Source organism: Caretta caretta, chromosome 8 (assembly GCF_965140235.1).
Source record: "Caretta caretta isolate rCarCar2 chromosome 8, rCarCar1.hap1, whole genome shotgun sequence".
NCBI lineage: Eukaryota > Metazoa > Chordata > Testudines > Cheloniidae > Caretta > Caretta caretta.
In genome coordinates, this window is record NC_134213.1 from 13,930,222 (window position 1) to 13,956,331 (window position 26,110).

Below are 26,110 nucleotides of genomic sequence, written 5' to 3' on the forward strand. Positions count from 1 at the left end.
CTGGTGCGACTCCTGCTGGAATACTGTGTCCAGCGCTGATGTCCACAATTCAAGAAAGGTGTTGGTAAAAGGATTCAGAGAAGAGCTGAGGGTTCAGAGGGTTAGCCTTCGATGAAAGGGTTAGAAAACTTTCTGTATAGTGGTAGATGCAAGGAGCTCCATCTGTTCAGCGTAACAAGAAGGTGAAGGAGTGACTTGATTACAGTCTTTACGTACCTATGTGGGGAACAATATTTGATAATGGGCTCTTCAGTCTAGCAGAGAAAGGTATAATATTATCCATTGTCTGGAAGCAGAAGCTGGGCAACTTCAGACTGCAGGTAATAGTGAGTTTAATTAACCATTGGGCCGATTTATCAGGGGTCCTGGTGGATTCTCCATTGCTGAGAATTTCAAAATCAGGATTGGATGTTCTTCTAAAAGATCTGCTCTAGAAATTATTTTCAGGACGTTCTATGGCCTGTATTATCCAGGAGGCCATAATAGATGGTCACCGTCCCTTCTGGCCTTGGAATCTATGAATCAAATCATTCTTCACATTTAAGTTGCAGGTAAATTTCTCAAAAGCACCACATTATAATGCCCTTTGCAGAATAATATTTTAGCAGCAAGATTAGGTTTTTCCATCAAAGAAAGCCTTTCGTTTCCCTCCTTGTTTTTATTTTAAAAATGTTCCTTTGAAGGATGTTTAGTTGCCAAAGTTCTTATTTCCTTGTTATCTGCCTTTATTCAAAAATGAATCGAGGATTGGTTTTGGATCCCACTGTAATAATCTGCTACAATTCACCGAAACCTGGACTACAGTTTTCAAAAGGGGGCAATTATTGTGGAAGCTAGATTAATGAGGTGTCATCACAATTTAGCCACATTCACCACTGACCTTTCACAAAAAGGACTGGCTTGATAAATGTACTTCATTACCAAGTTCTGACATGAAAATAGAATCACACTCTATGTTTCTTGGCAGGCTGATCAATATTTTATCTGCCAAAGCTTGCAGAAGTTATAAACAGAATGAATTGTGCAGCTGCTACAAAAACATAGCAAAAAACCGAATAGCTCTGAGTGAACGGAACATGTAAATGTGACAGGTGTTATTTGCAGCATTTTTGCAATCGAAGCTTAATACTCTGTTTTTTTTTTTTATTGTTTTTTTGGTTTTCCTAATTCTAAGGATGGCTAGGCATCAGAAGCTTTGTAAGTGCTTTAAACAGACAAAAAGGACTTGTTTCTTCAAAGATCTCCCATAGAAAGTAAGAGAGAAATCAAAGACTTCTCTATGTTATGATAATTTTACAGTGTGTTGTCTCGCTTTCGGCTTCATCTCAAGTAATGCAACATCAGCACAGGCTGCAGGAAGGAGGCTGGGATTGGGGGTGGAAGTGTCATTTCAGAATGTTCCTGGAGGATAAGTAGGTATTTAGATTGTTTATCTAAACTTTTGCCAGAAATCCCAGTCTTTGAACTTGGCAAATATGCCAAGGTTTTATCCAAAGTTCACAGGAGGGGATTCACCTTGTGTGGGATTTATTTGAAAGTCATAAGCAATTTCTTTTAAGATCCTTGTAAGCATCATGCACAGCTCGCAGAAGGTAAACAGACTGATCTCCAGCAGTACTAGGGAAACAAAGGCATTTCTGCGCCCCTGGTATCTCGTATCATGGGAAGAAAAAAACATGCAAGCTATCCCTGGAGAAGGCTTACGGTATTGTACAAAGAATTACTACCAGATGACATTACCTGTGCATTTTATGAGCAGCAATATTTAGAAGCGACATGGATGCTACAGAAAATTTGCCTAAATGAGGAAGGTGACTTTTTTTTTTTAAAATAAAGATTATGGTCCGCCTGAGTTGGAGCACATGGAATCTTTTATTATGGTTTTATTATTAAGTGTATTTATTTGTGTGTGTTTTTTTTTTAAAATACTCTGTTAAAAGAACAGTGTTTAGGTTACAAAGTAAAAAATTAGAAAATCCCAGACTGATGGTTGCCCATACAGCCTTAATTCTGCCTCCTCCTGCTGAGTGCTGAATCAGATCAGAGTTCTGTGGGAACAAGTACTGTAGTGTGTGATCATATATTTAGAGATAGCATCATAATGCACAAGGGATCTCAATTAAGGCTGAAGGAGCCCCAGTCCCATTTGAGGGGATGGGTTTCTGGGGCTATGCACTTGGTTGTGTGGGAACTTGGCTGAGCTCTCTCTTAGAAAGGAAGCTGTAACTCCACATGCCGCCCTCAAAGACGGGGGGGAAATGAAGTGCTGGGGCCAGGTGTTGGGTTTGGGAAGCACCAGGGGGGAACTTTTAGGGACAGGGAGCCCAGCGTGATTCCTGCCCCATGTGACATCCCCAGTGGGGTCCTGTAACAGGTCTAGGAGTGAGGGCACCCCAAACTAACTCGCTTCCACCCTACCCCTCCTACAGCTGCTCTGGTTGCTCCCAGGTGTTCCCAGTACAGTGTCTGCAGTTGCTTGGACAGTGACATGTGTCTAGTCATAGAAAGTTGGTGTGCTTAGTTATTATTCTGGCATGCGGACAAAAGAAGTTTTCTTGAGAAATGGACATGAGAGAAGGAAAATAGTATTTTTCACAACAAAAGCTGAATGGAATTTCTTGGGATAAGGAAAAGGCACTACCCTAACTAAGGGGTTTCCCCGGGCAAATAACAAGGGTCTGCTGCAAACAATGCAGGTGTGAGTTTATCAGGAGTGACGATCTGGAACAGCCTTCCAAGGGGAGCAGTGGGGGCAAAAAACCTAACTAGTTTCAAGATTGAGCTTGATAAGTTTGCGGAGGGGATGGTATGATGGAACTGCCTACAATGACATGTGGTTCGTCAGCGACTGCCAGTAACAAAAATTCCCAACTTCTGGAGATGGGACACTAGATTGGGATGGCTCTAGTTACTACAGAATTTTTTCCCCCAGGTATCTGCCTGGCAGGTCTTGCCCACATGCTCAGGGTCTAACAGATCAGATTTGGGTTCGGGAAGGAATTTTTTCCCGGGTCAGATTGGCCAAGACCCTGGGGGTTTTCGCCTTTCTCTGCAGCATGGGGCACAGGTCACTTGCAGGATTAAACCAGTGTACATGGAGAATTCTCTGTAACTTGAAGTCTTTAAACTGTTATTTGTGGACTTCAGTAACTCAGGCAGAGGTTCGGGGTCTATTTCAGGAGGATGAGGTTCTGTGGCCTGCAATGTGCAGGAGGTCAGACTAGATTATCACAATGGTCCCTTCTGACCTTAAAATCTATGAGTCTAAAAGGACTCAAGAATCCTTTATAAGGGAAAGTGTTAGGCAGCCTAAACATAGGAGTTATTACCAGCTTCCCCTATAATACAGTGCCATAGGTATACTTGGTGCCTTATTAACAAATAGGTTTGATTAGGTTATAACTCCCCGGTCCTCCAAACAGGCATGTGAGTGAGTTTATACAGGTGAGTAGTCCCATGAGGTCAGTGGGACTATCAGTGTGTGAAGTTAGTCATGTATATAAGGGACTGCAGCTGAGTAAATAGATGAACAATGAATTCTTTGACAAACCATCAGGGAAACAAAATTACAGAGGTGTAGGGAGTGTTGACCAAAAATATCTTGCCTCCAGACTGCCAAAGTTCTAACCTAGTGGCTGTTAGCAAATGTGCCTCAGCTATTCTCATCTGCTGTCATGAGAGATAGTGAAAGAGAAATCATTGCTAAGGTAGCTGTTCGGGGGCTTATTCCTTCACCCACTTACTTTCCTGGTCCTTCTCGCATGAACAGAGAGCAACAATATCCAAAGTCCAAAGGTGCAAACAATTCGATGTTTATTGGGGTGAACTTCCAGCAAGCATGATTCCAGTTTCCTTCCTTAGTATCCTCCTTCCCAGCTCTGACACCACAGAGCCTTACACCTGTGTCCCTGTTCCCATTCTTGCCCTTAGCCAAACATTATTCCAATTTCTGCACCCCCATTCCCTGTTCCCATTTTCCCCTTTAGCAAAACATGATTCCAATTTCCACACCCCCATTCCCTGTTCCCATCCCCCCACCCACGCCCACTCACTTCCTCATTGACTACAGATTATATAGTAAAACTTGAGTTCTGCTTAGCTATACCTTAACCAATCATTTTCCTGAAATTTAACTAACCAATCCTAACATATTGTAACATGATTATGTAACCAATTATATCCCACCACTTTAATTAGGTTACACACAGCAAAATTAATTATACAGCAGACAGGAACAATCACAGAAACAGACAGAGATTATACAGACAAACAATAGCAAAGTGGGAACCATAATGACAAAACAATACAGAAGTGAGGATTTCACATCCCAGCTATTGATAAGTGAGTGCTTGCCAGACAGGATGCTATCAAACTAAGTTTCCTTTTACATTTTCTAGGCACTTCCCTTTCTCTGGAGGTGATAGGAATACAGTCCTGTCCTGATAGTGCCTAACAGCCCAATAGCACCTTATTTCAATGTGACTCGTTTGGAATGGGAGGATGTGACTGTTCGCTTCCTAGCTTATGGCTGCCTCTGCTGCTTAGCCAAAGGCCTTAGCCTAAGAACAGGGCCTCAGACTGTCACAGTAAGAGAAGGCCCTTACACCAGCAGACAGTGATTTTGATTCTTTCTTTTATACCTCTAGAACTAGCCAAGTGATAAGAATATACCTAAATTCTTAAAGTACAGGCCTTTGCAGACAGGCCTGAATATCTATATCCTAACAGTAGCCAATACCTAAACCAAGCACAATTTTATACATCAACGTCTTGAATTGCACTGGAGGTCACAAAAACCTTGATAACAGTGACAAGGTTTACTTCAGAGAAGAGGTCACAAGCTCGTGGCCAGAGGCCGATTGGAAAAAAGTGTTTCTGGCCACCACCACTGTCTGTGAATGGAGGTGCTTTGGGATGCCAGAAGCACCTCTGTCTTAGGAGCTTCTTTGACAAAAGGTGGGCATACCCCTATCAACTAATGTGAGCAGACTTCCTGTACCCTGTAGGTGCTTCCCCTTTAGAGCTAGCTGGTCAGGAATTTTTCATTGACAAATGCCAGTTCACGGAGACTGAAACCATTTATGAACAGGGTTAAGAATATTTTTTCAAAACCGTTCAAAGGTTTTGCTTCAACATTTTTGAAAGGAAAAATTCCATTTTTCCTGTTCAAAATGACTCTTCATTTCTAAATTTCAGCTAATCAGACTAAAAACAAGGTGTGGGGGAAGTTTTAGGTACTGCTCCCGGCCCATGCTGTACCTGTCCCGTGGATAATGGGAATATTTCAGGCTCTAGTTTGGCTATCTGGTAACTTTCCAAACACGACGTTAATTTAGAAAGTGAAAAGTACTCACTCAGTCTTGTTCCCTCTTCCTGTATCTGGAAAAAAGCAAAGCACTTGAAGCTCTCCTCTGGGGCACATATGGTTTGATCAACTCTTTCTTTTTTGTCCTGTCCTCTTGTGTTCAGTAATAGTATTAAAAATTAGCCCCTTATGCATGCTCCATCGGGACAGAATTCACATTCTCCTTGTCTCCTTTTCTCTCAGTTTCTGTGATGCTAAAGCTAATAGTGTACACTTTACTTAATCAGGACATGTTTAATCGGAATGTCTCTAAGGGAAATGACTTAAAGCAATGATAATTTATAGCAATTACTGATGCTTAAATAATTCTTCTTAATGCTTTCAGTTGATTTAGTGGTGCCTTATGCCTTTTGAGTGTCTGAGTATCAAGCTGGTTCCACTGACTTTTCTCCCTGAACAGCTTTCAGTCTTAGCAATCAGTCCTTAGTTGTAGTATATGCATATATAGTGTATGAATTGCTTCAAAGCTCTCCTGTTAGGTAATATTTAGAAGCAAGACCGAGTCACAAATTTCAGAGGTGCTCAGATAGGCTACTCCGGTTCAGCCCATTACTGAAATAGTCCTCAGTGGCAAAGTTCACATCTGAATCCAAGTTGTCCAAAATCTTCTGGAGTTTTTTGACTCAAGCACATATTTTAAAGGAGTCAGTTTTTAAAGCAAATAATAATTGATGCACTGTAAGCTTTTCACAGCTGCACACTGTAATGTTCTTGCAGAGCTAAATGAATCTCAGAGCAACTCCTGAATAGCTTTGATAAACAGGCCATGAAATCAGGACTGGCAAAGCCTACTGAAGTAATAACATTTTCCAGGTTACAGTGTAGACAGGAGAAATAATAAGAAAACAGTGACAGCACATACTCCCAACGTGTTCTGCCAATGCGCAGAGTGATTGAAAATGGCAAAATAATTGCTGAGAAGCACCCGTGAAATTTTTTGTGAAATGTTTTCTGCCAAATTCAAACTTGGCACAAGTGAGTACAACTCTGTTGATGTCAGTGGACTTGCACCAGGTCTGCATTTCCCCTTTGACTCGAGAGAGTGAGACATGAATCCAAAGAGCTTGCAGAAGAGTTGTATATGGGTGAGTTGCATGCAGTTGTTATAGACACCACATTGCTAGGATGTAGAGTATCAGAAAGGAAGGGTGCCCAGTGGTTTAATCTGGGATTTGGGAGACCTGGGTTCAACTCCCTGCTTAGCAACATGCTTCCTGTGTGACCTTGGGCAAGTCACTTAATCTCTCTCTGTCTCAGTTGCCCATCTGTAAAATGGAGCTAATAGCACTGCTCTACCTCAGAGGGATGTGGTGAGGGATAAATGCACTAAAGGAGAGTGATCACTTTAGATAAGCTATTACCAGCAGGAGAGTGGGGTGGGGGGAGGTATTTTTTCATGCTTTGTGTGTATAAAAAGATCTTCTACACTTTCCACAGTATGCATCTGATGAAGTGAGCTGTAGCTCACGAAAGCTTATGCTCAAATAAATTGGTTATTCTCTAAGGTGCCACAAGTACTCTTTTTCTTTTCATCCCTTCCTTGGCACTCCACTGAGTATATGGGTGCAAAGTCTTGCCTGGTGTAACTCAGTTTAGTCACACCAGGGAGGAGTTTGGTCTATGGAGAACAGTGGAAATAGCATTTTAATTAGAGATAGGCTCAAGCTACAAAAAGTGGATCAGAATCTGGATTTTGGACATCCTGAGCTCAGAGGAGGTTGAATCCAGGGCTTTGGTTTGGCCAGTTATAAGGACGAGGGCCATTTGCAAGATGGACCTGGATTGAGGTTTGGATTTAGAAAATCCACAAAATTTAGGGTTGTTTGCTTCAAACTGATCTCTAACTTTAATAAAATATTTCATCCTTCTTGGGTCCACTTCTAACTTCAGATCCTTAGGAGTGACTCCAACAGACTAATGTGAACTGCCCTGGAATACAATGGGTGTTGTACCTGTGGATGTGAGGATAGGAGCCTCATGTTGCCCCTGTACTTTAATAAACATTCTTTATAATTTCTTTATATGTAATGGAGAATTGGGAAATGTCTGTATCATTTTTCATCCATATGGTGCATGCCTCTGTGTTTCTGTTTATGATGGTTACTGGCTGTGAAGTTAGACCAATTAGGGCTGTTAAAGCAACCAAGCAGGAAAAGCAAAACAATGACACAGAGAAGAATCCTTGAGGAAACAATAGAAAAGCTGTTTATTGGGGAATCCCCACACCTGACTCCATCCAGACTAAGAATTGTTTACTTTCCCTAAGGCTATGCCTAGGATCAAAGAAGAAGAATAAACTATTAGACCAGGGGTTCTCAAACTGTGGGTTGGGACCCCAAAGTGAGTCTCAACCCCATTTTAATGGGGTCACCAAGGCTGGTGTTGGCCCTGGGCTGAGAAAGTTTGAAGCCAAAGCCCAAGCCCCACTGCCCAGGGCTAAGGTTACATGCCCCCTTCCCAGCGCCCTTGGGCTTCAGCTTTGCCCTGCCCCTGGGGCAGCAGGGCTCCCCCATCCTGGGATAGTATAGCAATTTTTGTCGTCATGGTGCAATGAAGTTTGAGAACTGCTGCATTACAGGATCCCTGGCCTAGAGAAGGGAAGGGGGTGAGCTAAGGGGTGTGTGTGTGTGTGTGTCCCAGTGAGCGTCAGGAAACACACAGAGCCAGAGAGAGCATGCTTTGAGAAGGAAAGTCTGCTTTATACCAACCCAGAGATGGACATGACTGGGTTAGATTAAATGGACCAAAGCCTTCAAGAAAAGTTTGAGTGAGGTGAGGGGAAATATGTAATAAACGGTTATTGTTTTTACCATTTTGTGAAAGACTCCTGCAAACAAGCAAAGGTAGGAGCAGCCCAAGGGAGTAGTGAGGGATCACAAGAAGCAGACCTCAGCTGCTTAGCACAGTGTTTCTGGGCTGGAACCCAGAGGAGAGGGTGAGCCTGGGATCTACCAACCGCTCCAGGAAAGGTGGTATAAGCCTTGTGAATAAAGGGGCAGGGATTACTGAGTTGAGACCAGGCTTGAAGGCCTGGTATAAATTCAATACATTTCAGATTTTCATTGAACTTTTTATTACTCTGGAAGGGGGGAGGCTCTAAGCGACCTGGTCAGAGGGCCAACTTACAGGAAGAGACAAAGCACCAGATGGCCTGAGCTCCTGCCAGCAGAGGGGCGACAAACACAGGAGGGGCACAACAATGAGTATGTCTTCTACACCTTCGCTCTGCATGCCTTGTGCCTTTGGGTGAATGACTAAATAATGCTTCCTTGTGAAGCTGCTGCCAGGGTCTGTGTCACTGCAAATTTCTATTGTCACAGGCTTCTGAAGAGAATCTCTTACTGTTGCCAGATAGGGTTGGTAGGTGTCCGGTTTTTGACCAGAACGCCCAGGGCCGCTAAAAGTCTGGTCAATGGGGCTAAGGCAGGTTCCCTAGCTCTGTGTGGCTCCTGGCAGTGGCTGGCATGTCTGGCCCCTAGGCACAGGGTCGGCCAGGGGGCTCCGCACGCTGCCCCCACCCCGAGTGCCGGCTCCACAGCTCCCATTGGCCAGGAACTGCAGCCAATGGGAGCTGTGGGGACAGTGCCTGCAGGCACGGGCAGTGCACTGAGTCCCCTGCCCCTCTGCCTAGGAGCCAGACATGCCGGCCGCTTCTGGGAGCCGCCTGAGATAAGCGCTGCCCAACTGGAGCCCCCGCCTCGAACCCCCTTCCCCAAGTCAGAACCCCCTCCAGTACCCTAAACCCCTGCCCCAACCCTGAACCCTCTCCTGCACCCCTAATCCCCAGCCCCACCCCAAAGCCCACACCCCCAACTGGAGCCCTCACCATATCCATACACCAAACACCTGCCCCAGCCCGCTCCTTCCTGCATCTGGAACCCCAAATTTATGGCCCCACCCCTGGCTGGAGATCTCACCCCCTCCCACATCCCAACTGCCTGCCCCAGCCCAGTAAAAGTGAGTGAGGATGGGGGAGAGCAGGAGGAGGAGGGATGGAGTGAGCAGGGGAGGGGCCTCAGGGCAGGGCGGGACCTCAGGGAAGGGGGCAGGACCAGGGTATATGGTTTTGTGCGATTAGAAAGTTGTCAACCGTATTGCCAAACCCAATAGGGCCTGTTGCATTCATGCAGTTGGGAAATGGGGCACTGGACAGCCAGGTATCCCATTCCAGAGTGGCTGAACTGCATGATTCATGCCCAGAGAGGGGTGAATTTAATTAACCCTATCTCCAAAGTGGTGTTCTCAAGAGGCAATACAAGGAGTCTAAAGCACAGTTTGCCCTGTAACAGTGATATAAGCTATGAAAATGTAATACTGAATTCTTCATTGTAGAAGAAATAATGATAGCTAAGTGGGCGAGGCCTTAAAAATGCAGTTCTGTTTCTTAGATGTCAATATCAAAGATGCCATAGTTTTGTTTGTAAGGATAGGAATTTGCCCCAGTTCCTTTAGTTAAAAATGCCATAATTTCCCCTTTTCCCCAATGATTGTGCAGTTTGCTACTCATTCTGCTGATTGTGATGATAAATGCCACTGGTGGTGGTGGTGGTTTGTTCTTATCCTTGTGATCAGTTTGTGCTCTTTTAACCTGGAGGAAAGGATAATGCAGCTATGATGTTGTTCAATAATATTGGTTCTCTTTGGTTAGTACTCAGTAGCGTGACACCATAATACTGTTCAGGGCAGATCTTTGCTGGACAATTCCCCACACTGGACATGGCAGCAGCAGCAGGAGTGGAAGTAAAAGCAACATGATGCTCTTCTAAATGCCTTTTGCTGGATATGATAGGATTTGCAAAGCCTCTGGAAGTTGCTTTGTCCATCTCTGGTCTCCATTGTGGTTTGTGTTGTGTTTTGGAACTGATCTGTGCTGCAGTTTAAGGGGCTGAGTTTCAAATCCTGTGTGTGCTCAGATCTCTGTAGTACACCATACTTTAGCAAGCACCATGTCGGCGGGGATGGGCTTTTCAAAGGATGAGGCGAGGTGCGATGAGTTGTTACATTTCCATCTGATAATTCCTTGCAGTATCTACAGGAAAAATAGTGATGGGGTGCCACTTAAGACTGTGGCTGCTTGGACCGTGAGGAAGGAGTGGGTGGCAGGTAGAAACCCCTTTACAAAATCCTAGTGATGTATGTGCCACTGAAATTTGTGCATACCCGCACCTTGGCCACAAATGCAGTTCTGATTTTTATACCTGCTCAGCAGTGCACATAAATAATTGGAAGGGGTACCGTGTGGATGTGTGATGGTTGCTGGGTAGGTGTAGGCACAAGCATCATTTAAAAACATGGCAGCAGGTTGAGTAGATGAGACTTCCTTGGGATAGAGAACACATACGGAAGGGTAAAAAATTACATTGGGTCAATAGCTGGTGAGGTTGTGAAGTGAGCTCTCTGCCCAGCAGATCCCTTCCAGCAACCCAGTTATTCAGGAGTCTAATTGCTTAGTGGTATTTATACAACAAATGAAGCATCCAATTAGCTCCAAAGTGTTCCAAAGGCAAGATATGCCAGCCCCCATGGTGTTTGTGTTCAAACACTCATTCCCTGTAAATGTCTGCTCTGCTTCATCTGGCAACATGTTCAGAGCAAGCTCCTGGTATAAGAATGGCACTTTGGTACAGTGTTCCCATTCTTTTCGGATTTGATATATCTGATTGCACTGACACATTATGATAACGTTTCTTTATATACGTAGCTGCGCTCTCTTGGGGGGGGGGGGACAGGGATAGCTCAGTGGTTTGAGCTTTGGCCTGTTAAACCCAGGGTTGTGAGTTCAATCTTTGAGGGGGCCATTTAGGGATACGGGGCAAAAATTGGGGATTGGTCCTGCTTTGGCAGGGGGTTGGACTAGATGACCTCCCGAGGTCCCTTCCAACCCTGAGATTCTATGATTCTCTTTTTGGCTCAAGTCACAGCATTCATGGCACTGCGCCACAGCAAATTAATTTTGCAAATAGGTGTGTAATGGCTCAGTGATCTGTTGCCAAATTCCAAGTCATTCTAGGGTGATTAAGTCTAGGCCAGAAAAGTTTATGAATTTTAAGATTAATAAATGGGAAAGAAGCATGGTTCGAGCACAGGGACGGGATTCAAGAGTTCTGCCACTGCCTCACTGTCAGAAAGGTGATATCCCTGCTCGTGTAGACGTACTCTTCTTGAGCTGGCGTGCTAACCATAGGAGCGTGGTTACAGTCGGGCAGCAGCAGCAGCGTGGGTTAGCTGCCCCAAGTACGTACCTATGGGGCTCCGGTAGGCGGTTGTACATGCTGCCACTGCTCCTGCCGCTGCAGCTATGCTACTGTTTTTAGCCTGCCAGCTCCCCAAGAGTCAATGACAGGGGTGTCCTTACCCAGACGCAAAGCACGCAGCTGTGGACGGCACTAGGAAATGTGGGGCGCCAAATTTCCTGGTGCCCTGCGCAGCGGTGTGCTGCTCCAGCCCCTGCTCCGACCTCTTGCCCGTGGCCCCGGCCCCGCCCCAGCCCTGCCCCCACTCCCCTGAGGAGTGCAGCAGGGCAGGACCTGCACTCATGGCGGTGGGAAGTGCAGCAACCCAGCACCAGCCGTGCCGCTGGTGAGTGCTGGGGGGGTGGTTCCCCCCGCCCTACAAGCCAGCCCCACCCCCTTCCCTCCCACAGAGGCCTGCCCCGCCCCCCAGAGACCTGGGGCCCCACATGCAACCCCCCCCCGCAGGGGGGAGGGGCTGCGTAGGGCCCCAGAATAGCTGGGGATGGCCCTGGTCAATGATAGAGGCTCATTGAATTCATTGGGAGCAGCAGCTGACCCTTAACTTCTGTGTGCCCCCATGGTAAGATGAGAATGAGAACACTAACCGGCCTCACAAGGACATTGCGAAGCTTCATTAATGAATATTTGTTAAACAGTCTGATATCTCTGAATGAAAGGCATTATAGATGAGTAAAGAGTTGTTATAATTAATTACATACAAAAATTATATTCGAATATTCAAAGCACTCATATGTTAGGTAATGCCAACATTTATATTTCCCATGTGACCTTAACTCTGCCCTCTTATGCACATGCATTATGATATAGTATTTAATTACATGATCCCGTAGTACTTTTACCCCAGGGCCCCTGCTTCAGTGAGTGCAGAGGATGGATGTTCCTCAATGAATGAAGCAGCTATACAATCTTCTTAATGTAGGACCAGATACAGAGTCCACTGAAAGACTTGCATTGACTTCAGTGGGCTTTGAACCAGGTTTTCAGTATGTGGATTTATACTTCAGAGACTTCACACCATGCAAACCCTGCCCTGAATGACTAAGGAACTGATTATGACTCTTATGGACAGGGTTGTTTGGGCAAACTCAGTATCAGTATCACCAAATGGCCCACCTATAATAATAAGATAAATTTAAAAAACAGATCTGGAAGCAAACCAGACAGATTTATTTTCCCTACTTGTGATATTCATCTGGAACACTGGAGAGGAAAAAATATGATTGCAGTAGCAAAAGCCAAAAATATATCAGGATAGCAAAACTGTTTGATTACAATGGGTAAGGCAGTTGATTTTTCTCTAACTAAATGTGTGACAGAAAGAAACAGAGATCTAGGTGCCACTCAGAATGGGAATCAATTGATATGATGTTGGAAAAAGTAAATATAAATAAGCAAAAGAGAAAATTGGCAACCCAGTATTAGCACAACAGGGTAAACAGGTGGTGTAAATTCAGTTACTCGTTCCTAGATTAAAAGGAGGAAGGGCCAGGAGCTCTGTGGAGATAACAAAAAGGAGAGGGAATTCTTTGCATCGCTCTCCAGCAGTCCTCCTGGTCACTGCAGGAAGTTTGATGACAGGTGCTGGAGTGGTCTATATCCACGGGGGGAGAGAGGCCTTCAGAAAATGTAGGGGGTTGACAGAAGGGGAAGAGGGATCCAAAGTATCTTCTTGATATTAGTCTCAGCATGGATCTCTCTAGGACATGGATTGGAAAATGCCACCTGAAGCAATGAAGGTAGGTCCTGCCTGTATGCCTTACATCTAGTCGAATCATGGTATTTTTAGAGGCTCTGAGCACAGAGGTGCCAAAAAATATTCTGAATGGATGTGTCCACTGTCAAAGAAATACATCCCACCTTGTAGTATTAATCCAGTTTTGATTGGAGTGGGGACAGATAGGGAAATGCTCCTTATTTCCTCCTGTTTTTTTCTCCCATCAAAGTGACCAATCAAACGATGCAATCTAGCAACAAAGAGGATGGAAAATCTGTCCTTGAAAGAGCCTCTTCTCTATGAAAGAAGATTTACTTTGAGTTACTGTTGTCTTGATGCACCCCAGATCTACCTAAGCAATTTCCGCCTGTGCTAAGAACAGACCCCAAAAAGGACAATAATGGGCCTTAAATTAAAAAGTTTTTTAAAAGCTGATGTCTAGAATTAAACTGAATAAGAACCTCTGTCATAAGCCTCTTAAGCCAGAGTAAGATGCTCTCCAGACTCACACAGAGGGAAGTCATTGGAGAACTGCCTTTCATGCTTTTACAATGCTGCCTCAGTAGGAATTTCTAGGTCATAAACATTGAGTCTTATTCTTTGCTCAAATACACCAATGTCACTCCAGAATAATTACATTGAGGCCACCGTTTTTACTGAAAGCAAAATCTGGCCCTGGACTGGATAGTATCTCAGGGGTTAGCACGATCACTTTCTGCTTCAGTCCCACGCAGGGTGATAGGTACAATCAGTGCCATGAACCCCAGCTGCATTTAGGTCTTTAAGGTTGTCACCTTCTATTATTTTCCCGGTGGCCAATTTATCAGCTTGTGATGGATGTAAGGTTCTCTTTTTTGTAGCACGTTGCCAGTGAGATAAAATACTTACTATCACAGTGTGTGTCATGCCTCATTTGCCAAAAAGCCGTACAGTTTTTAGTCAGGGCAATGCCACCATTTACATGGTGCAGGGCTCTAGAGTGGCATTTATTTATGATCATAAAGTGTTGTAAACTCAGGCTTGCTAGAATTTATTTTTCCTTATCATTGGGTGTCTGTATTTATTTTATAAGTGTTGTTAAGGAATATATAGTAGGAATATAATCTAATATGGGTGGAGATTATTAGGCGTAATGTAGCTGCTAATCAGAACTTTGTTATCTGTATGGGAACATGTTTAAGAGCTTCCTTGAGGTAGGATTTATTAAAAATGCTAGCTATTACAACAGGGAATGACTATAGGATCTCCTTAAAGCATAGCATCTGAGAGCTAATGTCTGCACAGACAGACTGTCTTTGATTGTGCCTTACTTTTCCCTTTAGAAGTTCAGTCCTTTACACAGATCAAGGTAAAAATACATGGTCAAGTAATACAATCTTATGTTTTAGGTGACACTTGCACAATGGCAGACTACAGCCGTCTTAAAAGCATACTCCTGGACCTTCAAGCTCATCACCACAGCCAGCTGAGCAGCCCTGTAGAGGACAGAACATCCCAGAAGCGCTTGTTAGTTGAAGACATGTTTAAGTACTTGGATATAAACAGTGACGGGCACCTCAGCAGCTCTGAACTGGCTCAGGTGGGTTTATCGCTCAATGAAAATTGGATTATGAAATGGATTGCATTTTTCATTCAAAGTGTAAATTGAATATAACACAGCCAAATTCTTGTGAGAATAGTTGTGTGTAACTGTTTGTCTAACATTAGGTGAAGGAAGAAAATTCTACTGTAGTATATAAAAGGTCTTTTCCCCTCCTCCCTTGGGAGACCGAGGCATTTTCTCAAGCAGTTTAGGATACTTTACAAAGAAAAATATGGCAGTTTATCCAGGTCTCTCACCATCCCCTCCAAAAATAAATCCCTCGCTATTTACAATCATTCCTTAAATTCTTCCAGTTTGCTGACAAATATAGACTTAATTTGCATTTAAAAATAGATTTAAATTAGAAAATGAAGCTTGCCCCTCCACCACCTTCCAAACACTGCATTAGTGTTACAGTAAGTTTAAAATATTTGAACAGCTTTGTTCCCCCCACATCTCTTTGCAGTTACTGAAGTCTTGATTATTGAACATAATAAAATGAGAGAAGATGCAGAGTCTGCAAAAATAATAATCTTTAATTACCAACATGCTATGCTGTTTGAATTAATCTAATTGGTAAAGTTAACCAAACATGGAGCACTGAGAGTTGAACTGATTTCCATGTGTACTCAAGGTGCAATCAGTTTCCAGCAGGTGCCAGAACTGAGGTACTGAGAGAGTCCTGACCATGGAGGTTACCCTGACCTGAGCTTGGTACCCTATGTACCAGCAAGAAGGATTTATATACTCTGTGTTCCTTTCGCCAAAGCTTGCTGGCTGCTGGCTATGAAGCAAGAAGAGGAAGGCAATCACACTACACAACACACAGCATTAGATACATCACATGTTCTGTGCCGGAACACCATCACCCGCTAAACATGTAAAGGATCTCCAGGCAGCCTGGGCCCCAGAGGTGTAGTATGTCAGCTCACAATGGATGGATGTGCCCTAGCACTCACCTACCATGCCTCAGCCATGGATAAATAGTCCCAGCCATAGACTAAATGGTGAAGGTGGCTATCCTTTGGAGCAGAGAAGCATAACTTCTCAAAGTGACAAATTAGCTCCTGGCTATGGGTCAAATAGCTGCATCCAAGCCAGTGACCCTGCTTGCTGCAGGTTTCTGTACCAGTTAGTCATTTGGCTGGCTGGGATGAGAGAGTGGGATTGGCCAATGCACAAACCCCTCCCACTTAAACCCACTGCCGGCAGGAAGCTTGTCTCCCGAGTCTTAAGTCCTGCTGTGATGCAGGAGTGGCAGACAGAGGATGCTAGTGGGAAACTAGTGGTGGTGTGGATGTGATGGTCACTTGTCATAGACACTGGAGTAGTTGCGTTTGTATCCTCAGAGCAGCCCATTTTGGGGACATTGCTGCTCCCGCCCCCCCCCCCCCCAATCCAGGAAAAGGGGAGAAAAGTTGTTTGTGTGTTCGTAGACTTTTAGCAGGGCATTGCCTGTCGAAAAAACTGGGGTTGGGATTTTAGGAGCTCCGGTGTTAGAAAAGTGTTCAGAGAGTAAATAGTTGCATTCTGAATGGAAGGTGAGCATCTTCCGAAGAATTGTTAAAGAATAAGAATTCTCTGCTGTAAAGTTGGATTTGAGTGCATCATAGAATGTTAAATGATAGCCATGGGCCGTGGGCAGAAGTGAGTTTGAAAAAGCCCACAGGGGAGCAAGCTACAGAAAACAATAACAGTTCCACAGGTCTCTTAGCACGTTTGTCTCAGCTCACCTAATTAAAACCACAAGAGAATTTTAAAATTAGGGAAACAAACTCAGAATGTTTGTAATTAATTATCTGTATATATTTACTATTCTATTATGCTTTACATGAGAATAATTAGAAGCAAATGGCTCTTAGGAAGCCACTTCAGTTGCAAAAGTTAGCATTTTATCACTTCGCTCTAGATAAGTATCTCTAGTTCTCACTCTTCTGGGTAAGCATGTATGCTTTCAGCTTTATCATGAAAATGAATCCACTAGACAAATGGCAGGCTAGCAAGCTTACTCCTCTTATGAGTTTATTAGTAGGTAGAACAGTTTCCTGTAGCTTTAATCCTAATGCAGTTGACATGACATAAGATTAGACAATTCAAGGTGTCAGAGTAAATTTACTTAGATCTCATAGCTATGAATATATAAAGTAGCTGATCTAAATTTGATATTTTTTTTTAAGGAAAGGTGATGGATGTAAGACAATATCTTTATTTTACGCAGGCTGACACTTGATTGTCTGTTCTACTCTCATATTTCATTCTCCATTTATGTGACGCTTATTCCATCAGGACATTAAAACTGAACTTGCACTGAAAAAAGGTTTAGCCATTTATAGTTATTAGATCACACAGTGTAACCTCATTTGCTCCATATTTCTAGGGAAAAAAATAGAAGGCAAAACTCAATGAGCTAGTTTTTTGCGTAGGGTTTGGTTTATAATTAAGAATTAAGAAGAAGTACTATTTCAGTGAGGAAGCAGCAAGGTCTAGTCAGCACAAGAGTGGAAGTTGGAAGCTCCTGAGTTTTAAAATCAGCTCTAGCGTTAATATGCTGGGCAGCTTTGGGCAAGTTGCTATGGGTTTGATTTTCCAGGGTGCTGCGTATCCACATCTCCCAAAGGAGAACACGCTTAGGCCTTGTCTATGCTTGATAGTAGCAGATGTAGTATGTATTCACCCGCACTGCAACTGGAAGTGTGACTGCAGCTCACGTTGGCGTAACTGTACTGGCTTGAATCTAGCCAGCACGCCCCAAAATAACAGTAAAGATGCCGTGGCCCAGACCCTTAGCACAGGCTGACACTATGAGTATGGATCCAAGGTTCTGGGGGGGCTTATACAGCCCATGCTGACCCTTGTGCTGCTATGTCTTCCTAGCTATTTTTAGCCATGCTATCTAAATCAAAGCTAGAATGGGTATGCCTATCCAAGTTGCAATCAAACCTTCAGTTGCAGCGTCGATATAACCTTATACTTATATACCAGAATAGCTTATTCTTTTTCAGTGACATGAAATAATCTGTACTATAACTGCACTGCATATACACTAGGGATTTTACCAGCATAACTATGTCTGTTAAAAAATCATACCCCTAACTGACGGAATTATGCCAATAAACCTTTTTCAATATAGACCAGGCCTTATGGTAATCTTTGGTCCTTGTGTATCAGTTACAGTGGTACCTAGGCATTCTCTTACCCAGTGTCCTCTTCACCCCTCCCTATTGTTTACAAATGACTGGCAACAGATGAAGCAAGAGAGAAAAGATCTAGAGCGCTGGTAGTGGAAGTCTGGTGCTGAAATGGACTCCTGGCATTGCAACAATGCTTTTAAAGTTATTTTTAACTCTCATGCCATCGCTGACTTGCAGGGTATGCTATGTGGCCAGTTTCTTTCCCAGGGATTTCGTAGGGAGGGATCTATTTAAATTTCCCTACTTTGTGAACTCAACTAATTTGCCTGCTTTGCTACGTAGGTTGGTGTTTGATCTGAGCTGGGTCTTTTAATTTGTAAGAGTTTTAAATCCGAAACTCCAAAGACGGGCGCTTTGCTGCAAAGCAGAAGTGGTAAATAAAATAAATGTGGTGCTGTGGGAGATACTGTGATCGCATTGTCTATGGCCAGCACAGAAGTTGGTACTTCTCATTTCCTTTCATTTATTTAAAAGGGAAAATAGGCTGCAGGGAATCACAATCTCACCTGCTATGGTAGAGCAGCAAGGTAGAGGCACTGCTGTAAAAACCAGGCTCGTTTGTTAAGTTGATTGTCAGGATTAAAGGCTACATTGTAGCATTTAGGCATAGCCCTTCTCCGGGGGCAATGTGCAGCAGCACTGTCCCAGGAGGAGCAGTGGAGGCAGAATGCGTCCCAGAGCCCTGCAGTGTGGAAGGAATGCAGCCTCTTGGAGGAGTGCAGCATACAACTCCTAGAGCCTCCAGCCAACTCCACTGGTCATCCACTCCCACCGCCTCATCGACTCTCTTCTCATCCCCTCCTGCTTTGGAGCATCATCCATCCCTGAGGAGCATTACCTGTGCATTGTACTTCTGCAAGTCTCTTATATAAACTCCGCAAGGGGGATGGCTCCTTATTCCATCCCACTCCCACCATGCACTCATGTAAGGGCTAGACAGAAACCAGCCCTAAGAGGAGGGAGAATAACTTTGCCAGTTTGTTTATTAAATTCAAATCAAACAATTCTTGTTCAGTGAGAGAAGATCCTTGGAAATAAAAAATGAAGAAGTATGGTCACATTTTCTCCTTTTAGGGCCTAATCCGACTCCAGCCATAGTCAATGGAATGACGCTACTGAAGTTTCCTTCTGAGCTCATTACGGTGAAATATCACAAAAACTTCAGAGTTGTGGATATACAAAGCTATTAACAACTGTGGTAACTGGAATGTTATTTCCATTTAAAACTCCAATGTATTTTAAAGTCATTTTCATAAATCTACTGAATACATTGCAGCTAACACGGGTTATTTTTTTTCTTCTGACATGAAATCAAAGGAGCTAGTAAAAACTTGTCAGTCATATGAAAAGTTAATACATTTTCAATATAAAAGAAGACAGGGAAATTTCTATCTTTAGAAGATTGAGCTCTGAAGTTATGGTTGATCTCACTTTTATTGAACATTTTTACTTGCTAGGTGAAGGGTCATTTTTTTAGCATTATTACTTCAAATTGCCTTTAATACAATAAGGCCAAGACTAAAATTGTAAATAAAGGAAAGATTCTTAAAGATTTTTCTGCCCTGAATATTCTACATTTCAGCAGTTTTCTTTATACTCTCTTATAAATTGAAAGATCCTGTCGTTTACATTATACTTAATTTTAATTATTAATCTTTGAATTAAGTGTTTGCTAAAGCTCTGTCCATATATAGAATGGAATGTGTAAAGGGTTTATATATATTCTAAAGAAACAACTGTCAGAGGTAAAACATATGTTGAGAAATAAGTGTATATAGTACATATGCTTTTGGCTGTTGTCTATACTAGTCATAAAGACAAGTAATACAATTTTGTCCATATCTAAGATTATTTTTACCTTTAAGTTTTCCATGTTGAATATTTTGGATACACTTGCAAGGAGATATTATTTCATTAGAGAAAAGATGTCCAGCTCTGTTCTCATCACATGAAGCGCTGTGGAGAGATCATTTCAAGTCACCTAAAGATGGCACTTCGCTAAATAGAGTTTGAGTAGTACATAAAGGGCACTTTCAACTAGTATAAATAAAACATTTTTTGGGGGGGGCAGTATTTTTGGAAAATGCTGATTTGTGGAAACTGAATTTTTGGTGGAAATGTATCACTCTCAACTAAACTTTTGTTGGGAAGGTTCCTCAGCATGCCATTTCCTGTCAAAACCAGAGAGAGCGCCAGCCCTCGGAATAGTTTCATAGACTTTAAAGCTAGAAGGGACCACCATGATCATCTAGTCTGACCTCCTGCATGTTGCAGACCACAAAACCTCCCCCACCTATTCCAGTAATGGGCCCATAATCTCTGTCTGAGTTATTGAAGTCCTCAAATCATGATTTAAAGGAGAGGTGGGGAACCTACAGCTCATGGGCAGGTTCATTTTCATCCATCCTGTGGGCCACACACATTCAACTCACCTGCCCGGGGGCGGGCAGGGGAGGTAGGGGTGGGATGGACTACTCAGGGCTGCCCCCCACCGCAGGGCAAGCCGGTGCCTGCGGGGCTGGAGCTGTGAATGCGGGCTCACCCCACTATGGGCGGGAAGCCCCGAGCCTTCGTTCCCCCCCAGGCAGGTGAGTTGAACATGTGTGGCCCGCCACTGATGTATATATATATATTTTTTGGTGGGTCAATGGCCCCTGATACAAAAAAGTTTCCCCACCGTTGGTTTAAAGACTTCCAGTTACACACAATCTGCTATTTACTCTAGTTCAAACCAACAAGTGACCTGTCTCCCATGCTGCAGAGGAAGGCAAAAAAGCCCCAAGGCTCTGCTAATCTGACTAGGGTGAATATTCCTTCCTGACCTCAAATATGGTGATCAGTTACACTCTGACCATGAGGGTGAGACCTGCCAGCCAGACACCTGAGAGAGAATTCTCTGTAGTGACTGACAGCCCTTCCCATCTAGCGTCCCATCACCAGCCACTGGGGATATTTGCTACTAGCAGCCATAGATCTGCCTATTGATGGCCTGTCAATCCATTTTTTTGTGTGCCATTTTTTTATATCCATTTTTTTGTGTGCCAACATTGTCCCATAATTTACATAACTCTTCTCCCTTCCCAACCTTTTATCTTTCTGATATATGTATAGAGAGCAATCATATCTCCCCTCATCCTTCATTTTGTTAGGCTAAATAAGCCAAGCTCTTTAAGTCTCCTCTCATAAGATAGGTTCTCCAATCTCCTAATGCACTGTAGCACAACTTTTACTGGCAAAAGATTTCATTTTCATGTTAACACACCGCATGCTGCACAAATATCCAGGTCCTATGTTGAATCTTATTATAAAGCAAATATGGTAATTTCTTCCCATTGTGTTTAGGATTCTTCTTCCTGCAGCAGGCCCATAACCTCTATTAATCTTAAGCAAATGTCTACACCTTAAATTTGATTTTTCATGGTTGGGAAATATTGAAAAGAAAGACCAATAACTGTACTTTGAGTTCAAGAGAAAATGCAGCATTCACTGGCGTTGCTTGATCCACATATTGTGAGCAGTTGATGCTTTCACATCATATAGACATATTGTAAATTGCTGCAAGGCTAGATTACTTTATAACGAAGGGTTGGAGGACATGCCTTTTTTATTTCTTTCTTCCAAGTTTAGAGGTCCACACATGTCACAAGAGAGAATGTTCCTGAAACAACTGAGGGTAAAAGAGTTCAGTGAGTCGGTAATAACTATCAGAAAAAGCCAAAGGAATAACAACCAAAATATGAATTTACTCAAGTGATATAAAGCATATACATTCCATTTATGACATTTAATTCCTTTTTATTAATATACTGAGATGGTGATATTACATTGACATGAGTTAGCGTTTGTGGGCTTCATTTCTTCAGCTAGTCCCCCAAATAGAAAAGGAGGACTTGTGGCACCTTAGAGACTAACAAATTTATTGAGCATAAGCTTTCGTGAGCTACAGCTCGCTTCACCGATGAAGTGAGCTGTAGCTCACGAAAGCTTATGCTCAATTAAATTCGTTAGTCTCTAAGGTGCCACAAGTACTCCTTTTCTTTTTGCGAATACAGACTAACATGGCTGCTACTCTGAAACCAGTCCCCCAAATACTAACCAAATTTATTAACAAACAAAAATCTTTCTAAGGGACCTGATCCTGCAAGCAGATGCCCTGCAGAGGACTCCAGCAACTGTGCAGAGCCACAATGAGTTTAATGCATCTGTACAGAGGTAAAGGTGCAGTGTTGGGGTCTAAGTTCTCCTTCTCCTCTGAGTCCCCCAGGTTGCAAATGTTTGTTTCCTGTAGCCAGATTCTGTCCCCATTGATTTCAAGGGGTGCAGTATTGGCAGTTGAGTTCATAAGTTTCTTTGGGGAAGGGATCTTTGGTAAAATTTTCAAAAGTGCCTGAATCATGTAGGAGCAGTGGGTACGTCTATACGGGGATAAAAAAACACCTCACAGGCTTCAGGTTGCAGGGCTGAAAAATCACTGTGTAGACTTTAGGGCGGGAGCCTGGGCCCCTGAGAGGGTGGATGGTCCCAGAGCTCAAGCTCCAGCCCAAGCCCAAATGTCTACACAGCATCTTTTATCCCTGCAGCCTGAACCCCATGCACCTGACCTGGGTCAGCCATGGCCCTGCCGCAGGGCTTTTATCCCTGTGCAGACATACCCTTAGGCACACAGGAGAGTCAACTGGACTTAGGGTCCGACATGCAGAAATTACTTTTGGAAATGTTCCCCTTAGTGACATAAGGGGAGATTGTCAAAGGAACAAATGGCAGTTAAGTGCCCGACTGCCACTGAGTTTGAAAATCTCCCCCTCAGTGACTATAAGTGACTTAGATGCTTTTGAAAATGAGACTTAAGCCTCATAAGTGAATTGAACACTTTAAATAAAATTAGCCCCTATTTCTATTCATGCAGCAATAAACTAGAAGTGGCCAAAGCAATGGGCTACCTGTGCTTTAGCCCCCTACGCTAATATACTGTAAATAGCAAAGAAACAATGTCATCTGTGCCAGGTGCAACTGTTCGAAACAAGTTCATCAGAGGACAGGTATTATCCTAAAATATTACCCTTGTATCTTACATTTCATGGAGTCTTCAGTAACAAATTAATTCACTTCACCAGCTGGAATATCTGGGTGCAAGAATTATACTGCTAAGAAAAAAAGTCACAGTTATGATAAGCCCTGTTCTACACCCATGCTGATAAGGAATGGCTGACATCCTAGACCCCTCAACAGTCAATTCACAACCAGTTGCCTCATAAATTACAATAGATGGCTGCAAAAAATTTCAGATAGGACTGTAAAGATGAAAAACAGGAAAATAAAAATACCTGCATTGATTTCAAGATAATGGTTTTTAATACTTGTCAAATTTAAACCCCTTGCTAGTTGTGATGTGCACTACATCTGTTAGGATCCCTTAATATTAAATTTACACCATTCTCGGTTTTTGGGGCATATCATTTTTATTTGTTGAAATGGTAAATTTTCTTTCAAAATTACAATGTGTCGCAACTCAGCATTAGTATAACTTTCTGTTCCCGCAGCTAATGGAGAAAGAAGCTGTAGAGGATGATTTCTTGGATTGCACGCTGGAAGATCTTCTCCGATTTGATGATTACAACAATGATGGTTACTTAACCCTGCAAGAACTCTATACTGCATTCCGTAAGTCATGATGCTCTTTCCCCCCTCTCCTTTGCAATGACAAAATGTGGCTTACAGTCCAGGTGTTATATGAATATCCTTTAGGACAATGTTCTGTCTCCAGAAATGTGTGTATGAAATAGCTGTTTTCATTTTGAACTTTCCATCATATGTGTATGCGGGGGGGGGAGGGTGTCAGCATTGGCGGGGGATTGTTTCCTTAAGGTAAGGTGTGCTTACCAGGAAATAACTGAATTTTATGGATTTGATAAAGAGATACAGGCAATGGACTATTTTGTTGGCTTTCATTGTGCTTCTTGTTAATGGCATTTAAAAGATATTGCTGGATTACTGGAAATGTAAGTAGAACATGTATGTAGTCTTTAGGAAGCCAGAAGGAACAGTGCTTGTAGGATTTGCCACTGAATTTTCTCAAGAACTTTTTTCAGGAAACCTGGCTAACCACAGAGTGAGAATAGCTGTTATTTTAGGGGTGAGAAAAGTAAGGCTTTTCCCCTGCATCTTCTGCCTGAATTCAATACCTTTTATTTCCACCTTTGCTAATGAATTGCCGTGTGATCTTGGGACAAATCTCTGTACCTGTTTAACCATTCGCAACATGTATACTGGCTCTGATTCAGCAAGGTGTACTTAAGCAGTGTGCAACTTTAAGCTCTTGAGTTATCAGTTATTTGCCTGGGTTGGTAAGTTTTATGGATTCTTCTTTGAATAATTAACAGATTCCATTATGAATCATGTATTGGTACTTCAAAGCTCACCCTTCTGATTTCTACCAAAAATAATAACACTTTTTGTGCTTAGACAAAGCTTGTTTATCTGAGTATGTTAAAGGCTTTACAAACATTAATGAAGTTTCACGCCCTCCCTCTGAAGGGTAGATATTATGGCCCTTATTTTAGCAAGATATGTCTGTATGTGCATAACTTGAAGCATGTAGGTAGTGCTCCTGAAATCAGTGGAACTAGGGGCATTTCTAACAGGATTCTGACCTTGTCAGTTTAACATTTGTAAGATAAAAATGATTTCAGCGGGTGCTTCTGCCTCTTATTCCTCTTTACAAACTACAGAACTGCAAAGTAAAAGCTCAATACTACCTCCCCCCCCCCTTACTCACATTAAACATAGTACCTTGCTCCATGAGTGGTCCCAATGACTACTCATAGAATTAAATTCTATGCTCATCATAAGTAAGGGCAGCAGAAGTGGGCTCTGAGTCACTTGACATCTCCTGAAATAGCATGCTAATGTTCAGTATTATTTGTCCATCTAGAGTAATAAGGCAAATGGAATCACCTTAGAATTGCTGCTTCCACAGATACTCATCTTTTCTAAAGTGAGTGGCTTCTGTTATGTTCATTTCAAGTTTTAAATTAAAAAAGGTTTGGGATAATAATTTTTAAAGTGCTCTAAAATTAGTCCCAGCTGGCACCTTGGACCTGTTTTAAACCACATATGCATTTAATTCATCAACTCATGCTGCAAATAATAGATATGCAATAAAACATAAAACCTTGTACATTAAGAAGACTATAAAGTGAATTAACCCAGCTATAAAGACTTGACATGCAGTTACTTGGGAGCATATCTGGATCAATGGGTTTTCAAAGTCACAGGAACCCTAAGCTAAATTCTAATATTGCTTTAAATGGATTTGTAGTTCAGTGAATTTTAAATAGGTAATGAAAATCAGACAGGTGTGAGATACTACCTAAAAAACAGTCAGTAATTGATAAGTATTCAAAAATGTCTGTAGTATTACTTCTTGGTTTTCTTTAAGATATTTCAAAAGAACTTACCGTGGAAAAAATATTCTCCATCCAAACAACAAAATTAGCCCATTTTATGACTTTATTCTCCATTTTGGATTTCCCCAAAAAACCTGCTTTTATTAGGATAAGTTAATGGTTTGTCAGCATCCTGAATTAGAAAGTGGGATGGTTTATGTATCTGTAGAAACTTTGCAGCTTTTGTAAGTAAAAAGAAAATCCTGGTCAAAGTACAACTTTTCCTGGGAAATGTATTTTATTAATATGATCTTGTAGAATGCATTTCAAAAATGTTTGCTCTTCACGTAGTTGTCTTAGGTGCATAGTTTGGTTTTGTAATCTTTGCGTGTCTGAACTTTGTGTTAATCACTTCATTATGAGCCAGAATGTCAGTAATCCAAGCCAAAGTGCTGCTTTTAAAGGTACAACGTCCTCCCATCTTTTTCATAGGTGTGACCCAGTGCATTGGCATCTCTCTTGCTCAGATCCATATGAATTAAGTCAATCACTTTTGAATGATGGCAATAGGCTTGCAAAGATGGCTGTTCAACGGACTGTGAAATCTAATTATCAGAAT

The 26,110-nt window shown here is 42.6% G+C and overlaps 1 protein-coding gene across 1 annotated transcript in view; it reads left to right on the plus strand.

Moving 5' to 3' along the window:
• Positions 1 to 26,110, plus strand: part of FSTL4 (follistatin like 4) — an 865,477-nt gene that overhangs the window by 638,357 nt on the left and 201,010 nt on the right. Inside the window, 2 exon segments of the mRNA XM_048861817.2 lie at positions 14,722 to 14,912; positions 23,647 to 23,767. Coding sequence (XP_048717774.2) covers positions 14,722 to 14,912; positions 23,647 to 23,767 — 312 coding nt within the window.